The 22070-nt window shown below is 34.6% G+C and overlaps 1 protein-coding gene across 4 annotated transcripts in view; it reads left to right on the plus strand.

Moving 5' to 3' along the window:
• Window positions 1-22070, plus strand: part of Nipped-B (Nipped-B cohesin loading factor) — a 512008-nt gene that overhangs the window by 137292 nt on the left and 352646 nt on the right. For 3 of the 4 annotated variants that reach the window (XR_012410391.1, XM_073968650.1, XM_073968649.1), the window contains one exon: window positions 10407-11059. Coding sequence is in view for 3 of the 4 variants with exons in the window: in XM_073968650.1 (XP_073824751.1) it covers window positions 10407-11059 (653 nt within the window). In the remaining variant the exon portion in view is untranslated. The remainder of the gene's footprint in view (window positions 1-10406; window positions 11060-22070) is intronic. The other variant, XM_073968651.1, reaches the window with a different exon arrangement.

A 22070-nucleotide genomic window follows, 5' to 3' on the forward strand; every position in this document is an offset into this window, starting at 1 on the left:
ACTCGATATCATATAGTCCCGGGAATTCCCGGGTTCCCGGGAATGAGATTTCCCGATTTCCCGGGAATGAGATTTCCCGATTTCCCGGGAATGAAAAAAGTCGGGAATTCCCAAACTCAATAAACAATAAAATTATATATATTTTGTTGCTCATTCTATAAATTGTACGGTAATACACATATTTTTTGAGGTGTATGTAAACTTTTGTCCCTATAATTTTTTGGTTTTTGTAAAATTTACCGATATTTGTATTTTGGAATATACTTTTGTTGTATTAAATATACATAGCGATTATGAATCTTCACGTAGGGAGCTACTCACAAGTGAGTTGCAGTTCACTTTCACCTGCTCGAGCTATTACGATTGGGCAGGGAGGAGCACAAAAAGTGAACAGGGGTTGACAAGTCGGAAAATGGAAAATAATGGCGCGACTTGTGAACCCTTGAAATAATAATTTGTGTTACCATACCGTCATTTTTTGCACAAATAACTTTGGGATTATTAAATTCTTATTTTTTGCATAAAAAGTAAATAAATTTTCAAATTAATAAACATTTCTAGCAAGAAAAATGTCGGTTATTAAAAATCCACTGTAAAAGAACATGAATATTGGTAAAAGAAAATACAACATTGAAACAACATGGCAACATCTGTAACAGCTGTTCTTTTGTTTTGACAGATATGTGAAAATTGTTTATTTACACTGAAGAATTCGTGAAATTTATTGGAAAATCGTAAAAAAGTGAACAAATGTCGTTTAAAAACGTCATTAAATGGCTACAATAAGTAAATGTTTAATGTTGCATTTTGGGTGATAACAGAAATGGCAAGTTCTGAGGAATACCAAGGAAATGGAGTGGAAGCTGTACCAGCGATGTTAGGACATCACAGGAGATCAATGATTGGTTCAAATGAGGTTCAGCATTTAGCCAATTCCAAGAATTGTAAATACAATTCGTGAAACATCCGATATTTTCTCCAGTATAAGAACCAATTCTATGAATGCTAAGTATAATTCCTAATGCTTTCTTCAACACTTAAACCAATTTAATGAATTTTAAATACAATTTCAATAAATTTCAATTGTAATTCCAATTTTTTTTTGTTCATGGCATATAACAACCGGTACTTAAAATACTATTCCAGGAAATTGCTTGGTGTAGATACCATTCCACTGGGTTATCGACGATGACGTGATTAAGATCTCAAAATGGTTTGGATCTTTTTGGGGCAACGGTCTGGACTTATATTCCATCAAAATATTTGATTCTATTCAAGCTTGAGGGCAAGTGATTGGACATGTCATCTTTTTAGCACCAGCACCCATTTTTTCCAAGACTGCGACCCCAAAAGTTCCAAATCGTGTACATTACTCTCTCTAGGAACAACAATCGCAGACATGGGTTGCTCCAGATTGGGTCCTTGTATATTTGTGAACCGCTTTATACAGTATGCACCTTTTTGATCTGTCCATACCTGAAACGGGGAACGCTTTAGTTACAGTACTTGCTTGGGCGTTACCGTGAGAGCCATCCCAATCACCATCTAGTAGGTTGGCCCGACACACTAGGTCCATCAAGAATGATCTTCACTTTCTAGAGAGGAAAGCCCAACGATACAGGAGAGAACCCCTTGCTCAACAAGCATTTCAAGTAGGTTTGTATAGCTTTCACATAGTCGCAGTTTCTAATGTAAACAAATATAGTGTGAATAAAGTCCACCACAAACCAGAGTAGTTTTTGCTCAACTATACTCGGGATATTGCAGTCGTCTAAATTCTTATAGGGCAAATGTTGATAGCACCATGCATAGCACTCTTCGTCTTTTAAAGGTGCGATGCCAAACCTAGTCATTTAACTTCAGTGGATAGTTACATCCCATTCTTGGAACTGAAGTTAGACCCAATTTTGTACCAAATTCTGAAAGAATTCAGAGATTCAGACCGAATTCGTAAAGAACTCTGAAAAAATGTTAGCGGTAAATGTCCTAATATTTGTTTTTGTCGAAAACATATTGCGATTAAAAATATAAAGAAACTCTTATCACAATAAGGTAGAATCTATTCCATTTCCAATATTTCAACCATCTTTGATGGTCATCCTCAGGGATTGGCTTTCAAAAACAAGAACATTTGTTTTATGCAACTATAAGCAATATGGTAGAAATTTATAATAACAATGATATTTCTTTCTTTTTATAAGAATAAAAACAAAAAAATTTTAATTCTTAAGTTGACCTCAAGCCAAAATTAAAACCAAAGAAAAAAGCGTCCAAAGGTCAACAATAACCTCAAAACATAAAAAATTTCTAATTATTTTTTTGTTGCTTTCTACCTAAAATACAATTAATTATCATTACAGATACAAAATATTCGTATTTTTTTAAATAAATGACCACACTTAAATTTTTTTGTTCAACTCACTTTGATTTCGGTAGTGAGAAATTTCAGCACAAATTTGCCTCTTTTTCTCACTTTTTTTACATTTGTAATAGCTAATTTTTTCACGAACGTGAGTTTTGCTTACCCTCTTGTTGTTTATAATAAGGGAAGAGTGAGAACATAACAGCACTCACGGCGATATGATGTTTATAATAGGGGAGGAGGCGAGAAAGAGAAAACTCACGGTGAGATGCGGTTCATAATTGGGCTGATAGTTTATTAGTGAGAAGAAATAAAACTTTATACCTGGCATTTTATAAAAAGCAGTACTTACCTAAAACTAGAAAGTTATAAGATTTATGTAAACTTTTGTCCCTGGCTGTATGTTATCTTTAGTATTTAATAAGCAAGTACATCAGCCCAGCAAACCAATCGTACCGACATCGTAACGAAATCGAAACGAAATTCGGATGCTACGTCCGATGTCGGATCTGAAATCGTAACGATATCTTAACGAAAGTCGGAACGAAACCGGAAGAAAATCCATGGGAAATTAGGAAAGAGAATTTTTTCTTTGGAATTTTCGTACAGATTTCTGAACGATTTCGGAATAATGTCGTATGAAAATCGAAGGTACCTTACGAATCTTCGTCTGACGCCTCTTTTTTATTGATCTATTTTTGTTTGTTATCGAAAGATTGTAATTTCAAATGTTTCTTATGATTTTCACTGTTGTAATCATTTTGTAGTAAACTTTGTGTACGAATATCGTCGGTGTCATGCTTAAGTGTTCCATACGCCATTTGCCTGTTTTGAAATAATCGCATTTTAATGTTTTGCGTCACAACTGTGTGGAGCTGGTTAAAGCAAATATTTATATTTTTGACTGGAAATATTACTAATAGTATATAGAACATATTAGCAAAAATTTAGGGGAATATGTATTGGAATATTTAAGTTATAGAGATTTTTTTAAAAAAAAGAATTTTTGTCGATTTGTTCCATATCCGCACTTATGACACAAAAGTTAATTATTGTAAATCACATGGAACAAAGTGACAAAAAAATATTCCATTTTTGCCTCAATAAATTAATACTTCTGAATCGAAAATTAAAATTCTGATTTTTGAAATGTGTTTTTAAACTTGAAAATTTTTAAAATATTAATTTCATAACTGAAAAAAGTTAATGCCTTCCAGTCGAGGCGTGGATATCTCGGAAACTGGAGCAGATGGTAGAAAGCCGACTAGAAATTCAGAAAGAGCATACCGGAAAACCCTAGAAACCACCTGTATCTCAAAAAGTCTAAAATGGCGTATGGAACACTTAAGCATGACACCGACGATATGATGAGTCTATCAGCACTAGCTTCAATTATTTATTTTTTTTTTTTCGAACGTTCCCACGCCTCACTTTCCCACCCCTGCCGACCGAGGGGGCGACCTCCCTTTTACGTAGGGATCGCGTACACACCATGATCCGCATCATGATGGGGTATGAGAGGGAAATTGAAAACCAGCTACAGAATTTACTTCATCAGCTAGTTAGCTACTTACTAATACATTTTTATATACTATTCATTTAAAAATAAAATTATGTTAGATTTTATAAGGTCAAGGCTCATGCCAAAGTCTACATTACAATACATGGAATTAAAATCTACACACATTTTGTTAATAGGATCTCCCATAGAGTAATTCGTGCGGTAAAAAATCTCTAAATAAGGGTTGATAGTTTCTAATTGTTCTACAAGGAACATTTATTCTAATAGATGAGATTAAGAAATCCGAGGGAATATTACCCATTAAAATTTTATGCACCATCATAGTGTTTAACATTGTGCGTCTCCTTTTTAATGTAGGTACTCGAATTAATTTTAACCTGCTTGTATATGAAGGCAAGACAAAATCGCTATTCCAATGTAAACCTCTCAGTGCAAAAAGCAAAAATTGTTTCTGCACTGATTCAATTTTATCAGAATACATTGCGTATTGAGGGTCCCATACAACAGAACCATATTCTAATATAGGTCTTACAAGTGACGTAAATAGTTGTTTTGTTATATAGGGATCTGAAAATTCTTTGGCCCATCTTTTTATAAATCCTAAAACTCCATGCGCTTTATTAACAATAGAAATTACATGATTATTAAATTTTAATTTTCGATCCATCAAAAGGCCAAGATCAACAAATGATGCTACAGTTAATAATTGAGAACCGTTAATATTGTATTGCCTTATTAAAGAAGAAGATCTGGAAAAACACATATGTTTACATTTTTTTAAGTTTAAGTCCATACAGTTGATTTTACACCATTGAAAAAGGCTATTTAAATCACTCTGGAGAAGATCAGCTTGCTTTTCCGATTTATGAGTAATGAATAGCTTGACATCATCAGCGTACATTAGCAATCTAGAATGCATTATTGAGTTTGGCAAGTCATTTATAAATAAAAGAAAGAGAACCGGTCCGAGGTGACTTCCTTGCGGAACACCCGATGGCACGTCAATCGATTTTGAGACACATCCATCAAACAAAACTGTTTGTGATCTATTTTGTAAATAAGAAGATATCCATCTTACTAAATTAGTATTAAAGCCCATATAATCTAATTTATACAACAAAAGCCTATGGTTAACCCTATCAAATGCTTTGCTGAAATCTGTATATATTGTGTCAGTTTGATTATGCCGAACAAATCCTTTTATTACATTCGATGTGAATTCTATAAGGTTTGTTATGGTCGAAAGACCACTACGAAAACCATGCTGATATGGACTTAGCATGGGTTGAATTTTATGGGAAATTACAGAAGTAATTAATTTTTCGAACAATTTAGGAATTGCACTTAATTTTGCAATTCCTCTATAATTGGATACATTAGTCAGACTGCCTGACTTATGTAAAGGTACAATATAAGACTTTTTCCATATTGCGGGGAAATGACCGAATTTAAGGGAATAGTTAAACAATAGAGTTAAAGGGGTTGACAATGCAACTGAACAATGCTTCAGAATTAAACTAGGTATTCCATCGGGACCTGGACTTTTAATGGGTTTTAAACATCGCAGACTTTTGGAAACGTCTTGGTATTGTAAGAAAGGCATGTAAATTTCATCAATCTGAGATAATTTATAAGGATATGTATCTCTAATTTGGCAAGATGCACTTGAATAAGTTGTAGCAAAAAATTCTGCAAAACATTCAGCAATATCTGTGTTTTTAGTAAATTCTTGATTATTGAATTTCAATAAAGAGGGCTTAGAAGGTGTTTTACTTTTTAAATTAACAAAGTCATAGAAGGACTTAGGATTGGACTTAAAATTTTCTTTAATCTTGTTAAGGTACTCATTATATGATCTACGAGATTCTAGCGTATACTTAGACCTAGCTACAGAATAATTGGCGTAGTCAATTGAAGAACCTGACTTTTTATATTTACGAAAAAGTTTATTTTTGGAATTTTTTATAGTTGATAACTCAGGAGTAATCCATGGAAATTTATAAGAATTTGTGACTTTAATAGTTGGAATACATTCAAGCATAAATTTATTTATGATCTCATAGAATTTGTTAATTTTAATATCAAGATCAATATCACTGCTGCAAAGACATACCGATGTCCAGTTAACAGAAGAAATAAGAGAATTGAGTTTCCGAAAATCTGTTTTTTTATAATTAAGGACAGTTTTTAACACTTTGGACTGATTTTCCCCAAAGGAATGATTATGGGTCATGGTTATACATAATGAGTGATGATGAATATCTTCAGGAATAGAAATTGGTGGAATTCTAATTATTTCAAAATATTGAGTAACATTTACAAATGCTAAATCAAGGATTCTATCGTAACTATTCAGTATATCGTTTATTTGATGAAGATTGAGGTCACAAAATCGACTAACAATTTCGAATGTATCTTGATTAGCATTCGCCCGGGATGTTAGTGGTGTTAGAGCTTCAGAATCTGGTAATAAGAGCCATTTAACAGAGGGCATATTAAAATCGCCCAGAACCAAAATTCGATCGGTTTCATTCATATTTCCAACGATTGAACTGATTGCGGATATATGTTTTTTTTATATATGTCAAGTTGAGAAGAAGGAGGAATATAGGAACAAGTTATAAATAATTTAAAATTGCCTAGTTTAATGGATATACTTAAAAATTCAATATCAGGAATATATATACTGTTCGCGGAGGCAAATGTGCTAACTTGTCGTTTCTTTCCACAAATTCTTTTATAAAAGCATTTACAGGCCAAAATTCTCTCGATATAATTTGATTAAATATTGACTGATTAGTAACAATCCTGAAAGAAGATCTACTTTCCGAAAATGCTGAACGAAGCTTGTAACATTTAAGAAAGTAATCTCCTTGAATACTTGATCTTATATAATCATAAATTTCGTCAGCCGTCGTTTCGGGAGGGAACCTTGACGCAAATACCATTTTCATAGCTGGAGGCATAGATAATGATCTTTGCACAGGTTGTTGGGTATGGCCTACATTGGCAGATGAGCCCCTTGAAGAGACAACAGGCAAGGATGTTGCCAACTCCTGAATACCTTGAGCAGATTGTGAGGTCTTTTCAAGACTAGCACCACCAGTACTCATTAACTCAGGAGATGCTACAACCTCCTTTAACTGCTTGCTTACTTCCAAAGGCTTATCCATCACAACATTGGCGTATAACTGAGCACGACCAGATTCAGTTGTATCGGAAATATTAACTGGATCCGATTGTACTACAGTATCCCGAGAAACACTAGGTTTACGACTAGAAACAGTTTTACCTGTACTCTTTTTCGTCGACCTTTTGCGTTTCTGCCCGATAACCGATGGTGACGATGCAAATTCGTCCAAATCCGGATATTTGCTAAACAAATTTGAAACTTTATCAAAACGGGAACAAATTATGGAAAGTTCCCCTTTAATTGAAACTAGTTCGGAATGTAGATTCTTTGCAAAATTGTAAAAATCAGCAGAGATTTTTCTACAATTGGGACAGCACCAACGAATTCCATCATTTTCTTTAATTATGTCAGTAACTATTACTCTCATACGAGCACACTTACAATGCCATTGATCTAAACAAAACCAACATGTAACACAAACTCCACTATCATCACGAATATTACATATTTCGTATGAACAGACCATGTTAACTATATTTCAGTTTACTAATAAGTTAAATTTTTTTGGAGATTTTGTAGCTGAATTTCTTAATCCTTTAATTAAAAAAAGCAATCTTTGGCAACTCTGTTTTGATATGATAACCAAGCTGTTACAACAACACAATAAGCTAATGTAACAGAATATATGCACAAAACGAAATAGCCAATTAGACAAATTCAACACAAAAAAGCAGCTTATTAGCACAAATGTAATTAATAACACTTCACCAATTAGCACAATATTTAGACAATAAGTTATTTAATAATTTTAATAAACTTTTAATAACGTATACACGCTAATTTAATTAAAAATTGAATTTTTTTAAAAAATGCACAGAGCACACAAAAATTTGACACTACAGCGAACAGGGTTGCCAGCCAATTATGTGTTGCATTTATACTTAAAATATTTAAATATTTATTTCAACAAACTAAAATGAAACCAACCTTGCTGTTAATTTATTTCGGACATATCGACCCGCATTCATACCGAAATTGGAAGAAAAACATTGGTATATTCGAAGGGAAATTTACTTCCGACATTCTGTCCCAAATCGGAACGAAATCTGAACGATTTTGCTTCCGAAATTGTTCAGATGTGTCGGACATCCGACATTTGGTTTGCTGGGAGGGCTCTCCAACCACTACAAATGCAACCGGTCTGTTTGTGTTGGGAACACTCCCTCTCTCGATAAACATTGTGTGCTTTAATTCATTGCTAAAATTGAAAATCACGAAAACAAGCGACATCACCACCTCCTTCAATGAAAGCTCTGCTGGCATTGAATGTTTTTGTTGTTAGAACACAACACACCAAACATGTCGTCCGACGCGTCTGCTCAAAGTCGGAAGTTTTTTCAGACGCGTCTGACCGACTTCCGAACTCTGGCCGCTTAGTCTGGCGAATTTTTTCCCTCTCCCTGAAGGGATTTTTTTCTATTTTCTCCTGTGCTGCTTTGGAAATATTCATGTAAATAAGCAGAGAGAAAATAATTGTACATGTTGCGCTCACACATTGTGGACAATTTGTGAATGTGCCGACGTTGATGAATTACGAACGATTTAATTTCCGGGGTTTTGGGCTTATACGCATGGATCCAAAAATTCGCTGGTCCCTGAGTAGTTTCACCGATTTTGGGAAAATATAGCCTCAATATATATCTTTCCCCGATTTTGCTATAAATGGCTTAATTTTTGATGGATAACCTTCAAATTTAACATGGGATGTTTCCTCAGGCCCCTGTTCAGTTCAGTTCAGTTTTACAGATTTTGAGAAAAATCGGTATAGATTTGCTATAAAGCGGTCAATTTAAAAAACAAATAGCCTTCAAATTTAACATGGGATGTTTTCTTTTTCAGTTTCACCGATTGTGACAAAAATCGGTTTAGATTTGGATATAGCTCTCATATATATTTTCGCCCGATTTTATGTATTCGATGAACTAAACACGCAATGTATGTGAAATATTGATTAAATTAGGAAAATGTGACGTAATTATTAAAAATTTAGTGACGTGCGAAATTGTACATATCGCTATACCTGATCAGGGGCCTAAGAAAATATCACATATTAAATTTGAAGGCTATTAAATTAAAATTTACCGAGTTATAGCAAAATCGGTGAAAGATATATATGGACTATATAAAAATCTGAACCGATATATCTCAGAAGGTTGCAGGGATGGGCAGAATGTTTTTACACATTTCGCTTCGAAAGAGATGTCCAATTAACGGAAATCAAGAGCCAAGGTGGCAATAGGTGGCAATCAAAAGATCTACTCTACGAAATATTAAGCATTTATTATTTTTTATCAAATTTAAATTTTTAATTCTTGATAACGGTATTTTGTCCATGTCCAGTTGATGCCAACTTATTGTACTACAATTTTATAGCTGAAGCCCACATGTCAAATCCCCATCCAACACTTTTAATATTATCATCTAATTTTCATAAATAGTTATTTTCATATGATTATCGCTTTAGATCACCTGGGAAATATTTTTCATATTTAAAGAGCTATAACTTCGTTATGGATGCACATATCGACAAAATTCTTTCAGATTCGTCGTATCTGATGTGTTTGCTGTAAGAAAGAAAAGTAAACATATACAAAAGTTAACATCGCATTTTTCGATTTTTGTCCACTGCGGCAACATTGTGCGGCGTCTCGGAGACAAAAGCCTATTGTGTGAAAGAGGACTCATGTCTACACTACCCCTATTTGTTTTTAAGGTACCTAATGGTATATACTACCAAAATATGTGTTTGACGTACGTTACGATTATCGTTTGTGCACATGTCCGGTACCTTATCGTATTGTAATTTTTCATGGCAGGTAGGGTACATATTTTATGTTGTTTTCGAACACTGAATTTGCTGGGACAGTTACAGACATCTTACACACAAAAATCGTGTAATAACTAATTAACCTTATTTAAATTCGACGACAACGAAGTTAAGTCAATTTGAGTTCTAAGTAAACTTAGATCTCCCTACTTTTAATTTCAGCGTTTGTTTTATTATGGTATAAAACGCTTGAACGGGCTTGACTATTAAAGAAGAAAAGAGTTCTTTGTTGCAATACAAAGAACTAAGAGAACTGATAAGTCTAAGTGGCGTTGGACGAAACTAGTCTTCTCTGACCTTCCCGAAATTCAATCAATGTTAGCTGCATCCCACTTAACTAGCTTGTTGTTTTTAAAATTTAAAAACAACAAAATTGAGATTAGTCTGGATTATTTTACAACAATAAAATAAATAAACTTAACCTCTAGCTCGAAAAATATATGCTTTATTAGAAATCTAAAAAATATATTCAACTTAATAACTAACTATATACATTTTTTAGTTTATCTCAAAAAGGTTATAACAACAAATCCATTGTGAATGAAAGTAACATTTTCCCAACAAATAAAGACTACACCAATCCTGGAAATAACTACGAAAATGATGAAGAAAGTCGGATTCAAAATGATGGTACACAGAGTACAATGGAACATATTGAGTGTGAACGCAAGGATGAAAAGGACTTTCAATCTGATTTAAGTGCTCAGAATGAAGTATGTCAAAACGATAAATTGGTAAAAATTGAGATAAACAAAATGGAACATGTTAATCATCCATTGGATAAGGCACTTTCAAGAAAATCCAATGATCACGCTTCCAAAAATCTATTGGTACGTATTAACAGATTAAAAACAGAGGATGTACGCCTTATGAAGGAAAGTATTAAAGAATTTGTACAAAAGTCGCCAGAATTATCAAAAAAACTTGGTCTGATGAATGCTGAGACCTCAGAAAATAACAGAAGAATATGTGAAGACAATGCAACGACGCTACAAAATACTTCTAAATGCATTATAGATATTCGTCAACAATGTTCAGGCGATAAAGTGAATGCAGTTTTAGATGATACATTTAATATAATGAAGGCTAACGAAAACGATACTTCTAAAAGAAAATACCCAGTATCCATTGACGATATCCCCCCTGATCAAATATGTAAGTATGCAAATTTTAAATATTAATTATTAAAACGTACAAAAACATTGCTATTGAGCAATCAGTAAGAACTGGATCATTGAAATTTTGTATGTGGACATGTTAATATTGTACAGTGTCGTCATTGATTTTTTCGTTGTAAAAATCATATCTTTTGAAAAGGGAATTTAGATCCCAGGGATCCAAATTTTACCCACATCGGAACAAACAGGCGCTGAATAGTACAGCGCATTTGCATAAATCGGAATAGTCAATTTTGCATATTTTTTGCATTCACCATATGTTTTTATTGCATTTTAATTAAAATAAAAAATATGCCTTGGTTCTAAATTTGACTTAAACTGGACAAGTAATAGGGTGTGCATAAAATTCCGCTGTCTAGGTATAGGTTATGAAAGCCACCATTTGTAAATTCATAATTTTTGGATAACTAACAATATTTTTTACCAACTTTATATTTTTAATTGTTTATTATGGTATTAACATATAGCTCCACATTTCGGTATAACCAATATATCTTGTAAAATTGAGCTCTGGAAGGGTGCAAAAAATCCTTACAAAATGTTTCAACATAGGTCACCAGTTTGGAATATACAGCTGTGTTCAAAATCATAAAAGTGCCCAGTTTCTTTCAAAAGTAGAAGAAACTGGTATAACAACTAATGTGCTGGATAGGAGTCACTGGAACCAACCAAAGTAGACAAAATGGCAACAAGTGCACCTTATGGAAATAATAACGCATAGTTTATTCGATTTTGCCGACGATTCTCGGAACCAAAGCACAAACAATTCCTTTATTTGCAATTTAGAAATCGTTTTGTATAAAAAATAGTTTGGTGGGGTTGTCCACAACGATTAATGAGCGATAGATGACAACTCGAAAACCCAATTCGTTCGCCCGAAGACTGGCAAGTAACGCAATCCACCTTCGTTCAATATACAGTGGAAGTCCTCAGGATGTTAACTTTGCGAATACAATCAATTTCGCTTCTATTCAAAAAAAATTTAAAACGTCATCGGTTGAAATGTACTTTTGCACCATTTTGTGATAGGCAGGCTGGGACTACACTATGGTTGGTATACGCCGTACTATATTTTTCAATATAAACTTAAGTTTTTCACTCAAAAATACTTCATTTAGGTTAGTTCCATTAGAAAACTGTGTATTATACGATGCAAAAACTAATAAAAAAATCGTAGGCCAACTTAAAAATTTTGTCTTTAATGCTTCTTGAAAAGTGTTTTGAAAAATGTCTCATCATTCAATTTTTCAAATATGAACAAAATTTTTCTGCGTTTTACTTGATCGAGAAATTATTGCCTTATAGATACGTTTTTTTCCTTATGTAAAGTGGTAATGGAAACCGGCTTTAACTTGGCTCAAGGATCAAAATACATAAATTTTTGGGATACCGATCAATTACAGCCAGAGCATCAAAAAACTCTAATCACTAAAGGTTTTGTCTACAAAATCCATTGAGTTACCCAATAAGTGCTCAATTTATAGGAAAAGTCGCCTCAAGGACAATAGCCTGTTTTTGGCTACCTCCAAAGGACTTTTGTTTTCAAACAGCCGTCAAATCTATTGGATTCACTACTGTCAACTAAAGTATAGAGAATTTTGATCCTAAACTCGACTAAAAGTAATTTTATTGTCCTATTTCTTCCGCACTCCTATTTTTGAACAAACAATTTTATGGCGATTTGTAATGTCGGTGTAAACAGTTATTAATTAAAAACAAATTGCCACATTTGTACCAATTGTTGCTGTAAGTCGTCTGTTAACACAAAAAGTCAGCAAAAGAGAGCGATTGGAGAGAGAACCCAGTTTCTCTTTTCTAGGGTAGCGATTTCCTTAGCGCTAAATTTTAATAATTTGCTATAAAATATAATATTTTTACACACAGAAACAAAGATTCTGTTCGCAATTATTGAAATGTATTGTAATATTTGGTATTTGTTTCATTAATTGCAATATATTTGCCAACCCTTTTATAATTCTAATGTACAAATACACTAATGTGGTGCATACACGCATGCGCATTCTATTTACCATCTCTCACTCTCAATTGTATTTTGTATATTCTGCCATATTACATACCCAGCAAAATTTGAAGGAAGGTGTTCCATGCGATCACCTGATTTCATGGCATCTTTTGCATTGGTGCAAACGAAGTCCTGAAAGATCCAATCTTTTCATTAGCATTTGAACCAATGCAAAGGAAGTCGTGAAAGATCCGATCTTTTCATCAGCATTTGAATCATTTGTACAGATCACTATAAACAAACAAATCGATTTTTACATCGTAGCGGAGCGTTTTTGTTTAGATTTGAACAAATTAGAAAAAAATGTCAGAACAAGTTGTACACAAAAGTTATAGTTTTCTAAAATAATAAGCTCAGTGGAACTACTTTTTGATGATAGTGAAGAAAATATAGTTAACCTAGCATCTATCAGACGACCCTTAAGAGATAAATCGAATCCATTAGAATTGCCATCAGTAAATCTGCTACCGCTTGCTCCAATCGACGACAAAGATATTTCTTGTGATGGTCCACCTCCTGTAGCTGTAATGTTCTTATTTTGCGACATTTTTTTCTTTAGTTTGGATTTAAAATGAGTCCATACTCTTTGCCATTCATCTGGTGTACGCACACAACTATATAATTGCTCCGCAACATCCTTCCACACCTCATTAAAAGGGGCTTTAATTTCGCCAAAAAGTCTGACTCCTCGAGCTAAGTTTGGGTGGGCTTTCATTTTTTCAAGCAGCATTTCAAATTGCTGTTTTGTAGTAATTTTTACCAATATATGTAAGTACTGAAACACCAAAAACGTATATAATATTAAATACATTCAGTTAAAATAAATGAAAATGTTACTTACGTTTCAATTTGTTGTCGCCGGAAAATGAATTTTATGGCGACAGAATTTGACGTCGTCGGGCGACTTTTGCCATACGTAATGGAAAAATTGCAACTGGCCACGCGACACGACACGCGTCGCAATACGGAATCGACCCATAAATAAATTTATAAGTAGCCGTACAATAAATGATCAAATAATCATGTACCCGAATAATTAGCTCAGTTCCTTTACTTTTTTAATGGTAAAAGTGGTAAAAGAGAAAAGTGTCAAAATTTCTCGATATTTCTCTCTCATGAACATTTTTACCAGAAAAGTAAAGGAACGGAAAAATTGTAGATCTGGTAGCAATGTCAAAAAGAGACATAAAAAATCAATTTTCGTCTTTTATTTCACAGTTTTTAATTTAGTTTTGTCAGCGTTCGACTTTTTCTTCTGTGTTTCGTCCATATCTTCATTATGAAATAATCGTCAAACAAAAGTCGAATATTAGTTCTACTATTTGTTACCTGCAGAAATTTTGCTGGTAGCCTGTGGTAGAAGAGAAAGGCATATGGCATGCTCTCTCTCCTCTCTCACTCTCTTAAAAATTGCTGCCAGTTTTGCCACTTTTTGGGGTTAAGGAACGCTTTGCAGGTTAAAAATGGTAACCTCAGGTAAGTAAAGGAACACAGCTATTGTTTACTTGCAAAAGTGATTGTTAGTATGGAAATAAAAGTCAGAAGAAAGTGATCGATAGTGGCAAAATGTACATATTTTAATTAAAAATACTATGTAAATTGTTATAAAACAAAAAGAAAAAATATATTGGGTTTTGAAACCTTGTGGAACTAAAAATATGTATAAAAGAGATCCGGTCGATAAAACTATGAGTCGTACCCGCCAACCGACACCGATATAGTAAAACGTCTCGAGCTGCAACTATTGCGTTGAATATGATGTCACAAAACATAGCATCCAAAATTTTGGTAGAAGATCGTTTGAAAATATATTCCTAGTTCGGCTTATGTAACAATATGTTCTGTTTAGAATAAAAGCCATCTAAATAAGTATATATGAGACCACCAAAACATGGTAACTATTACAGAATAAATTGTTTAAAAATAATATAATTCAAATTTATACTAGGTTTTCGTGAAAGCGTGTGTGACTCCGTTGTTAATTTCATCGGTGATTCACTCGAATTTTCATCGATGCCATGTCACTTGCACCCATGATTCAACTCATGATTTGTCATCGAACATTTTGCTGGGTATAAATCGATAATAAACTTTGTATATTTTGACCGAATATTGTTTTGGGGACCAATGGCAAGAGATTTGCACAAAAAACAGTATAGGTTTTATATAAACCTGTCATCAACATAGAGGTACTCCTACCATTACGGAACCCACACTGACAGTCGTTCAGCATGGACTTACTATGTATGTGTGGAATTTTTTGCCGTCGCAAAATATATTCAACTATTTTGGATAAAACTGGCAACAAGGCAATCGGACGGTGTATATACAAACGTTCTTTTTTCTACCAAATAGCAAATCAATTTAGTTTCTTTTTAACATTCAATTTTAGGTTTACACTTTATTTACAATTTTTTCTTTAGGTTAATTCAATGTAATGTAGGATAGTGTAAATAGGTAATTTGTAGGTTTATGTACACTAGGTTAAGTTTTATATACAATAGATTAGGTTTTTATTTTAAGTTATATACAGTGCAATATTAGATGTAGGGTTTTAGCTTTATGTACATAGGATTTTATTTCGGCAATTTTTCGTTTGTTTTAGATAGCAAAATTCACAATTTCGTGTAGGCAAATATTATAAACAAATTTCACAGTATTTTAGGCAAATTTATGTAGACAAATTCACACATAAGTAGGATAATTCACAATATTTTAAGTAGTAAATTTAGTAGGTTTTAATTAGGTATTTTTCCAATTTTTAATTAGCACAATTTTTAGTTTTTAATTAGCAAAAATTTAGGTTTTAATTTAGATAAAATCGTAGATTTTAATTAGCAAATTTTTAGGTAGTATAATTCACAATTTTTAATTTAGGTTAAGTAAAACAATTTACAATTTTTGTGCTTTGTATTCTGTGTAAAAACTCAATGTGTTGCAACTTGTTACTGTTTCAATGTTATGTGTTATCAGCGTGACCACTGGAAATTTTCAAAAAGTGTCACAAAAAGTATCATTTCTGCCAAAACGTGGCACAAGTCTTTCGAAAAAGTGGCACAAAAAGTATCACACTTTTTTATTATTAAAATCTGAAAACAACATAAAAGCATAAGAGAAACAATTCGTGTACATATAAGTAAACTTATCGGACAGATAACAGGTTTCTTTTCTTACAAGTATGCTTTAAGAATAAGTGTCAGATAACTTAAAAGGAACTTTGTGTTTCTTTTAAAAGTGAAAGTGAAAAGTGATACACCAAAACAAAGGAAAATTTGACAGCAAATTCAAATCAACCCATCAGTAGTGGAATTCTGTATCTCATTTTAGAATTACCGGCAAAATTAAAATTAAAACATAAAATTATGAATGTAAAGTATCAATAAATGTTGACAACACTGTTGTTATCGGTAGGAATTAGTGACAACTTTATTTTGGTTGTTAGCTTATCCAAAAATTTCTTTAATTACCGAAATTATAAACATTTTAATTTTACCGATTTTTGTCGGTAAAATGTGTTACATAATTCCACTACAGATTTGAGTAAACTTAAAGTATACTGTTTTTTTGGCTTGATATTTGCTCTTTTCCTTAACGTGCAAGAATCTTGAAGTTTTACCATTTTTTACTCGAAAAGCGTTCCCTTATTTCAGATACCACACAAGCGAAAAGTTTGCCTCCAAAGAGGCAGTTAAATGATATGTACAAGTGATTTGGAAGTGCATCAAATTGTGCATTTTCACTCATGATTTTTACAAGGGAGTGACCCCCGAAAGAGGCACTCCATTGCAACGCATTTTCACTGACCCTTTGGCATTGCATTTTAACTGAACCTTTGGCACTGCATTTTAACTGACCCTTTGGCATTGCATTTTAACTGACCCTTTGGGGTAGAATATGAGGCAGTCTAGAGCACGTGTTTTGAATAACAAAATAAAATGCATTTATTATTTGTGTAAAACAAAAATATTAATAACTTTATTAAATTAACACAAATTATGAAAATTCTCTGTTGAATTTAATCTCAAACATGTGTGTTTCCTCCGCTCTTCATTTAATCCAAGCTTAAGTGCTTTTGCTTCATCTGCTAAATGGGTTTGATATTGTCTTCTCATCACCAGTTAAGATTTCGACATGTATTCCAACAGCACTTCATTGGGAAATTTTCTTCTCGTGAGTTACCGGAAAAATTTTCACAAATTAAATATTATTTAGTTTGTATTAACAAATGTTTGGAAATGTTAACACGATTATCTATTTTTGGAAATGTATTCCGCTGCGTGTAGAGATATACAAACTGATTTATGTACATGTAGGGATCTCTAACAACTGCTAATAAAATGTAGTGAACGGAGTGCCTTTTTCACGACTCCGTTTGCACTGCATCCGGAAGCTGTTAAATTGTGAGGAATTGGAGTGCCTTTTTCACGACTCCGTTGAACTGCCTCCAGATGTTGTTAAAATGTGACAAATGGATGTGATTCTTTGGATTGCATCCAAATGCGGTTAAAATGTGAGGAATGGAGTGCCTTTTTCACGACTCTGTTTGAACTGCATAAAAACATGCCGTAAAAGAACTAGTCTACATTGCACTACTTACAATTTATTTTGCTGGGAATTCATATGAGAGTAGTTTAAAACTTTTGCTACTTGTACCATTTTTAAAAGTAATGGGAGAGATCAAATGTTAGATGGAAGATGTAATAACACATCACTGGTAATGCGAACTTTATGCCTTGCTAGTCTTAAAGTAAGGGATAACAAAAATGGACTATAAAGATACGATATAAATGTCCTAAATGCATTATCCGTAGAAATTCTCACAAAACTCTTCTACGGAAAGTTATGACAGTCTAATGTAGATAAGATGGCATTGCAAATATCTTCACTTTATAAGAAAAAGGAATCTTGAGGGAAGCCGTTATGCGGATCAAACTGACTGACTACCATTACCAAACATTTACGTTCATTCCTACCCTGCAAACATTTGGAAGATTGTTTGACGATTTTTTGATCAGATTATTCTTCTGCACTCCTTTCCGACAATCTTTTAGCGAATTTTTATATAAAATTCACCCACACCAGTAATTTGCCATTCGCAGACGATTCTCTACAATTACTGTTTATTATCAATCGCTACTACGAATCTTCTGCTATGCATCTCGCCGATTTGAATCATGTTTCGCTTGTTGTTAGTGCAGGCGAATAATATATTATTCTTCCTAACGCCGATCACGCGATTGTTACTAAATTTTTTGATTTGGATCCCTATAATTCTCATATACACATTCTACATAACTTTGATATAAATGGCACGTACAATATTATGAGTATTGACCAACACAACACATGTCCGGGTTTTGCCAAGTGAAATAAAGAAAGTGAATGGAACCAGTATACAAGCACTACACATAAGGAATAATTAAAAATTATAAAACATCAGAAAAGAAAACAAAACGGGTAAAAATCAAAGACAACAAATGAAAGCAACAAAAAACAAAGAAGAATGAAAAATAAATTTCCTTTAATTTTTTCTTTATTCTTATTTACTTTTTGCTGATTGGAATTTACCGGAGGCTTTAGGGAAAATGCGTGTGGGGGTTCCTGTGCTGAATGGTAATCGTAGTGAACCGCTGCCCCTGGTATCGGAAGACCGCAGGCCTAATCATTGGAAGGACGCGTACGAGATACGAGACATAGAACTGGACTGGCTTAACAACGCTCTCAATGTTGCCCAATACTTTCTACCGTTATCCTTATTGTCGCTGTGGGGGCCAGCACCAAGTCCACGCGAATGGCCTAGTGTCCTCCGTTGGCACCGGTCGAAGAGGGTCTTCTAACTGGGGGGTCCCATGGATTAGAGTATGGTGGCGGTAGACACAGCGGCGGCAACCCACAAGTGAGGGGCTGTCCCGGCGCCAAATGGCTACGGGCGAGACAGTTCCGACAATAGCTCCGTCTTTCTATTGTCTCGTACCTCTGGTAAGGGGATTGGCCCAGGAAACGTCGGCAGGAGCTAAGGGCATGGTCCTGCTGGCAAAGCCCACAAGAAAACTTCCAGTGACTTGGCCGAATTCTCCTCTCATCTCTGTCTGCGCGCTTCGGATTGGACCTGCTTCTTTCTGGGCTACCCTGGCGTTCACCCCGACGACTTGGGTCATCTCTTCTTGGCTCCTCAACTCGTTGTTGTTGTTGTCTTCCAATGTAAGCTGCCATATCTGTAACGAAAGAGATGTGAGTACCGTGTTTTTTGGTGAGTATGTAGCCGACTAGTCAGTCAGTCGGAGAAAAGTTTGACCACTTTTGCAATGGATCTACTAATTATGCCACCAGAAGTCCGTACATCCACAACCCTAACATTTTGATCAGAACCGTGGTATGTTTTCTCAATACGACCCATTTTCCATTCTTGGGGGGCTAATCTATCATCTCTTATCGCGTCTAAATCTCCTTCTTTAATATTTTCTTTCTTATACTTCCATTTGGTTCTTCTTTGAAGTTCATGGAGATACTCGATTTTCCATCGGTTACAAAAATACTGAGAAATAACCTTGAGTCTTTTCCAACGATTAACAAAGCTAAGATCAGTATCGGACATGTCGGGCTCAGCAGGAGCTAAAATAGACGTGCCTATTAGGAAATTACCAGGTGTTAAGGGTGTAAAATCGATGGGATTGTCGCTTGCCGGACTCAAGGGTCCCGAATTCAAACAAGCTTCGATGCGCGTTAATATAGTAGTAAACTCTTCGAAAGTGAAATTCATTTTGGGTAAACTTTTCTTTAGATGGAGTTTAAATGATTTTACTCCGGCTTCCCACAAGCCACCCATGTGAGGAGCCCCCGGCGGTATAAATTTCCAATTCAAATTTTGATGACAATGACTTTGTATGGTGCTGTTTTGTAGGTTGTTCATAAAGGCTATTCGATCTCTTTTTAGTAGGTCGACCGCACCAACAAAATTTGTACCATTGTCTGAATAAATACAAGATGGGCAACCACGTCGGCTTATGAATCTGGCAAAAGCGGGAAGGAAAGCATAAGAAGACAAGTCGCTCGTTGGTTCTAAATGTATAGCTTTAGTCGGGAAGCAGACAAAAAGGCAAACATATCCTTTAGTGAGGAAACAGGCCCTTCCCGAATAGCTTTTAATATTGAAGGGTCCCGCAAAGTCAACTCCTGTATTTGTAAATGGTCTTGACAAGAAAGTTCGTTCTGGTGGAAGTGCTGCCATTATCTGATCTGGAGTCTATTTCTTGTGAATTATGCATACTTTGCAATTCCGAATAGTCTTTTTGACCAGCGACTTGAGTCCGAATATCCAGAATTCAGATCTTATCACTCGGATCATCAACTAATTGCCTCCATGCAATGTAATTTTATGAATGAAGTCCACAAGCAACTCACTAAAGATGGCTTGGATGGCGTTCACTGTACGTCAGAACACCCGATTGTACCAGTCTGCCATTGGCTCTCATGATTCCTCTTGAGTCTAAGAAAGGATTCAAGGTCAGAAGTGGACTTGTGGGAGAAATTCGAGTCTTTTTTCCAATAATTCGTATTCGTTTGGGTAGAAAAATCTTTGAGTTTGTAATATACTCAAGCGTTTTCCATCCTGGATTTCTTTGGGTGAAAGATCCGTAGATAATGCTCTTAGATATTGTCGACTTTGTCCAGTGTTCTTCCAAAATTGCAAAGCATATGCATATGAACGATAGACTTTTGCCAATGAAGATAAATTTTTTAAAGGGTCATCTTTTTCTTGAAAATTGTGAGGGTTTTAACCGCTTTCGCTTCCAAGTTTGTATCAGTTGCATCTTGATGTTGCGGCCACCGATCCTTGGACGTTTTTAACCAGTGAGGTCCATACCACCAGAGATTATGATCTTTCAGTTCGGTAGGTGAACATCCTCGACTTGCTATATCAGCAGGGTTATTTTCTCAATCAATGTGTCTCCAGTTTTCTTGACCGACATTCTCAGAAATTTCCGACACTCTATTTCCCTCGAAGGTGCTCCAATGACAAGGATGCTTTTTTATCCATTATTGAAACTGCCAATTTCGAAAGAAGAACTGCTCCACATAATTCGAGTCGTGGTATTGAAAGGTTTTTAATCGAAGCTACCCGAGTCTTATCTGCTGGCAGGAAGGTATGTGTACTAGAGTCTGTATCTTCAACTCGGATGTATATAGCAGCACCATATGCGCTTTCCGAAGCGTCACAGAATCCATGAATTTCCACAGAACTTGTCAAAGTGAAGAACTTCGTTATGTTGGCTATTTTTTTACAAAGTTTTTCCAATTCATTTGTGTCATTGGCTTCAAAGTGTCGTCCCAATCTATTTTGTCCAGCCAGATTTGCTGCATTTCCAGTTTTGCTACGACCACTACTGGAGCTAGCCATCCGCATGGGTCCAGCAGTATTTGCCTATACATCTTGGTGATGTCGGCATTAAACACGTACTTGAAAAACCTCCATTTGACATCTGTAATACTAAATGCTGTTGTAGAATGGGTCCAGGAAAAAGTACGTCGTTGAAACTTGTTTTGTTCTATGTTGGACATGAAGCGTTGAATACGACTCTCAATTTTGTAGTGAGTCTATCTGGTTTTATCACTGCGTGATGTGTCAGATAATAATTTGGCATATCGTTAATCTCGTTTGCCGCAACTTTTCGATGACCAAGTTGAAGATACTCAAGTATTGAAGTGCCATATTGTTCTTTAATATCTGGTGTTATCAAAAGTATTCTCTCCACCTTGTAGAATTGGGCTAAGGCAATATTCCTTGATTTCCCCAGTTCTTCGCAGTTTTTGAATGGGAGAGTTACAATGTATCTTCCTTCTTGATTTCTTATTGTAGTTTCAATGAAATTCCGCTCGCAGAAATTGTCTTCTTCTGACCGTAAAACTTTTTTAGGGGTCTCTTCCACCTCCCAAAATCGTGTTAGTATCTTCTCAATAGATGTTG

Source organism: Musca autumnalis, unplaced genomic scaffold (genome assembly GCF_047663935.1).
Source record: "Musca autumnalis isolate F117 unplaced genomic scaffold, ASM4766393v1 scaffold_2, whole genome shotgun sequence".
Classification (NCBI taxonomy): domain Eukaryota; kingdom Metazoa; phylum Arthropoda; class Insecta; order Diptera; family Muscidae; genus Musca; species Musca autumnalis.